Source organism: Solea solea, chromosome 3 (genome assembly GCF_958295425.1).
Source record: "Solea solea chromosome 3, fSolSol10.1, whole genome shotgun sequence".
NCBI classification, from domain to species: domain Eukaryota; kingdom Metazoa; phylum Chordata; class Actinopteri; order Pleuronectiformes; family Soleidae; genus Solea; species Solea solea.
In genome coordinates this window covers 31,169,477-31,173,719 of record NC_081136.1, presented here as the reverse complement: position 1 = coordinate 31,173,719, position 4,243 = coordinate 31,169,477, and the positions used below count along the sequence as shown (strand labels likewise).

General features: G+C 42.0%; 1 protein-coding gene across 1 annotated transcript; it reads right to left on the bottom strand.

Annotated features, from left to right (window-relative positions):
* Positions 1–1,712: 1,712 nt before the first annotated feature.
* On the bottom strand, positions 1,713–3,924 carry tmem229a (transmembrane protein 229A). The gene has a single exon (XM_058625435.1). The coding sequence runs from the start codon at positions 3,756–3,758 to the stop codon at positions 2,700–2,702; it is 1,059 nt and encodes a 352-aa protein (XP_058481418.1). The 5' UTR covers positions 3,759–3,924; the 3' UTR covers positions 1,713–2,699.
* Positions 3,925–4,243: the final 319 nt, after the last annotated feature.

The window sequence follows — 4,243 nt, the reverse complement described above, 5'->3', positions numbered from 1 at the left end:
ATTGAACTGGAAGGCCACATTTGGCCCACGGGTCACAAGTTTGATACAGTATAAGGCCTTCTAGCTGCTAGACATTTTATGCAGCTTGATTTTTGTAAGTTAAGACAGAAAAGATTTAAAAAAAAATTGGATTCAAACCACATTTATTAGTGGTTTGAAATGGGATTCAAATCCCATTTTGCCTGGGCTGCTCAAATTGGATTTCCAATATTGTCACATTACCAGTGCAAGAAGTAGCCACTCATTTTGGCAGAGCAGTTTAAAGGAGAGCGGAGTTCTTCTTGTCTAAATGAAGAGCTCTGTGCCGTGACTTGACAGGGAGATTGGTTTGGAGAGCGAGGTGATGCCACAGAATAAAATCTCACTCGCAGCAGTCATCATTCACGTTCCCAGAGCGTTCAGTGTGTTCACTGTGGCCTCTTGTTGCTGCTGAAAAGAAAGTAGGACACATAATGTGGAAGCAACCACCTTTCAAGTCACACGCTGACATTAAAAGAGCCGCACCAGTCGAACTGGTCAGTTGGGAATAAAGTGGGTCACTTAAATCTGCGTGCGTCACAGCGCTTTTTAATGTTTGTGTTTGAGAGTCTTTGTGGAGTAGTTAGTGTATAGTATTCCTACCTGAGTGTTGTCAGGAGATACTGTGGGTCATTAGTGTGTTCAGTCAGGGTCCTCTGGGTGGTGAATGTGTGTGTGTGTGTGTGTGTGTGTGCTTTGTGTTTACTGTGATCTCCTTGGTGCAGGAAAAAAAGTACAGATTGCCAATTTGCATTCATTTGCACACGTCAGGTGACGAGCCCGCAGGTAATAATAATAATATGACTTCATGGTGTGTGTTTATTGGCGGCACCAATTGTATTTGTGGTTGTGTTTGTTACACTGGCAGCAAAAGCAGTAATGACACAAAAGAATTGTGTGGACAATGAATTTTGTCTTCTGTGTCATGCATTGCCCGACATTAAATCTGACACGTGTGTCTCTGGACTTTGCTTTGCTTCATGTTTCATGCCTGAGATAAGATACAGTGTGAATACAGGCAGTGTTGTTAACATAACAAAGTACAAATACTACTGTACTGAAGTATCTGTACTTCACTTTGTTATTTATATTTCTAGCAACTCTTACTTTTACTCCACTACATTTCCTCTAACTGTCTTTGTTAAATGGTTTTCAGGAGTTGTGTTATTGTTGAGGCATTTTATGGCTTTATTGTGGACACTCCACTTTGCAGAACACACTCCACCAAAACAGCACTTGCCAAGAAGTAAAAGAATTAAGAAGTATTCGCCAGTTGCAACATAGGAAAATCTCAGCTTTAATTTCAATTATGAGTCATACAGCACATGTTGCATTTTTATTCCAAACTTTTATACACTTTTTTTTTCTTTGAAAGCAAACCAGTGAATAACACAACAAAAATGTTACGTGTGACTTTAAAAACATTGTTAAAAGACAACAATTTAAGAATCTTCCACGAAAAAAGCATTTGTTTGTGTACTGTATAGTGAATTATATTATATTAAAAATGTAATTGATCCCAGTCATTTTAAAATATTACTGTGGAAGTGACACAGATACAGCTGGTGGTGAATTCACTGCCTCACAGGTGTTCACGATCACGAGTCACATCGCAAAGAACTTGGCCTTGGCATTATCAAACCCATGCAGACGATACAAAATTACAAGTTTGTGTACATTCACTTTTTCAGCAGTTTAAAGACATAACAACCTGTACATCTTTTTATTATTATCAACATGTATCTGCACTGTTCAAGTTTGGTTTCATTATCATTGGTTAGTAAGTGCTTCCTTCATTATACAAATGAAAAAAAAACAACAACATTTGCTGGGGAAGGAAAACGGCAGCTCTTTGTAATAAAGTTTTTTTTTTTTTTTTAAAGAGACCATTGAAAAACTTAGCCTTATTCTTTGACTCATATTTGCAGAGGAAGGCACTCCAGCTAAGTCACATTTGGTTCATGGAAAAATTCACAGTAAAATCGCACTCCTCCACAATTTGTTCCGCTACATGTTTCTTCTCTTGCTACACGTTACTGGGTTTATCTTTTCTTTTCTTTTTTTACACTAAGTTGCCATGCATTTACAGACAGGTTCTACACAAATAAAATAAGATAAAACATTATTATTTTAGGTTTATATTATACATATATTATCTCTGTCTTAAATACTGACTTTTTCGAATTTTAGGTGGCAATATATACTTAATATATATATATATATATATATACAGTATATATATGTATATATATAACAAAATAATGTCTTTATATATAGATATATATATTATATTATATATTATATATATAGATATATATATGTTACAAACATGGAACAAAAATTAAAGACATTTTTAGCTTTTTCATGCAGTACAGTTAACGCATGCCAGTGCACAAAAATGGCAGAAACTGCATTTAAAGAGGTATAAGTTTATATAAAATCCCCATGTATACTATCCCAACATCTGTTGCCATGTCTCATCTGTATGAACCAAAGAATGTATCTTTTATTTTTGTTAAAATGTGGGCAAAAGCATGGTTTTTGGGTAAGAGTCAAAGCCTGGTCCCACACTATTCAATTACAATTGTCTAAATAAAGCCATAATATTTCATGAACTGTTAAAAAAATTGGTCAGTTTTTTGCCAAAACAAGTCTGTAAAACCTCAAAAAGAAAGAAAATATTAAAGTTTCTCGGACTCCAGCTCTCCATTGACTTCTCTGTTGTCCTTCACAGTTTTGGTGGACTTGATCTTCAGCAGGACGTTGGACAACACGTCCTGGTACAGACTGAGGCAGACCCAGCCGGGCAGGTAGAGAAGGGTGATGAGGCCCATGAAGTTGTGGGGATAGTGGGAGTAGTCCCACGAGCACGCGCCGAACTGCCTCAGGACCAGACCCCAGGTGAACTCCCAGGTGTAGATGATGCAGACGTAGACGGGGAGCCGCCGCCAGGTCCCCCAGCCTCTGCTGAGGTGCAGGTGGAGGTAAAGCTTCTCCACCACGAAGCTGCAGCTGCCGTACATCAGGAAGGACCAGAGTGACGTGTGGCCGCTCAGGGTCCGGTCCGACTTCTCCACCAGGTTGAACAAGGAGGTGAAGAGGACCTCGTCCAGGAAGCCGTGCATCCCGAAAAACAAAAAGTGCACAAGGCCCGGGAGACACCGAGGACGGGCCCGGCTGTCACCCCTGTCCTCCGGCTCGGGTGTGCTCGGGAGCTCGGTTTGGTACTGAAGCTTTGACATCCCTCTGTGGAACACCTGGCTGAAGTAGAGAGCCAGGATGTAGTTCACAGCCAGCTGCGTCCCTGACACGAGCCTCACCTGCTCCGTCGGCGTGCTGATGTTGCCGATCAGGATCTGCAGTCCGATGTAGATGGACGGATAGAAGACGAGATGAAAGACCACAGGCCGACTTCGGAAACACCTCTTCTGTGAGTAAATCTTCTCCAGCGCGAAATGGGTCAGTGAGTGCATGACGCAAAGATACGGGGAGGAGAATCCCAGCAATTTGGGGTCCCGTTTATTCACAACCCCGTGCAGCGACGACAGCAGGACATCCAGAGTCACGCCGTGCATCCCGTAGAAGTACAGCCGCATCCACTGCGGCAGCTCCCGCAGCGGCTCGGTCGCGTCCGCGCTCTCTCCGGACGGCTCATCTTGGTGGGGCGCTCGCTCCGATTTCAAGCCGCCGGCGGCGCCTCCTGTGCGGCTGTGAGCGCCGTCGCGCCACCGACTGTCCATGATGGGTCACTTTGTGTGCAGAGACTCAGTTGTTGTCCTCTGTCTCCACATTTTTCTCTGCTGTGTTGCGCAGCAGCCGCGCAGCGCAGTGAGGAGAGCTGCGGCTGCACGAGCATCTCTGCAACTGCATGTGCTGCCTTCATGGCCGCCTGGGAAAAAAACACAAATCACATTCCGTGGACTTCCATGTAAACAAACAAACAAACAACCCTTGTATGTTAAACAGACTCTCATTAAGGTGTTGCAAACATTTAATACACCCTTTAATAAACAAATGTACAATGTTACTGTATATATTAGGAAATATAAAACAATTGAAACCACTCAAAGCAAGGGCGCCTGTACTACATAATAAAAACTAGAGATGGGAATTGGTCAGTATTGGTATCACTATTGGTGCCATACTGGTCAAAATCACTGGATCGGATATCTGACAGATAAAAATGTTGAATCCGGTACAGTCCAAAAATCTTTCTTATCTTATC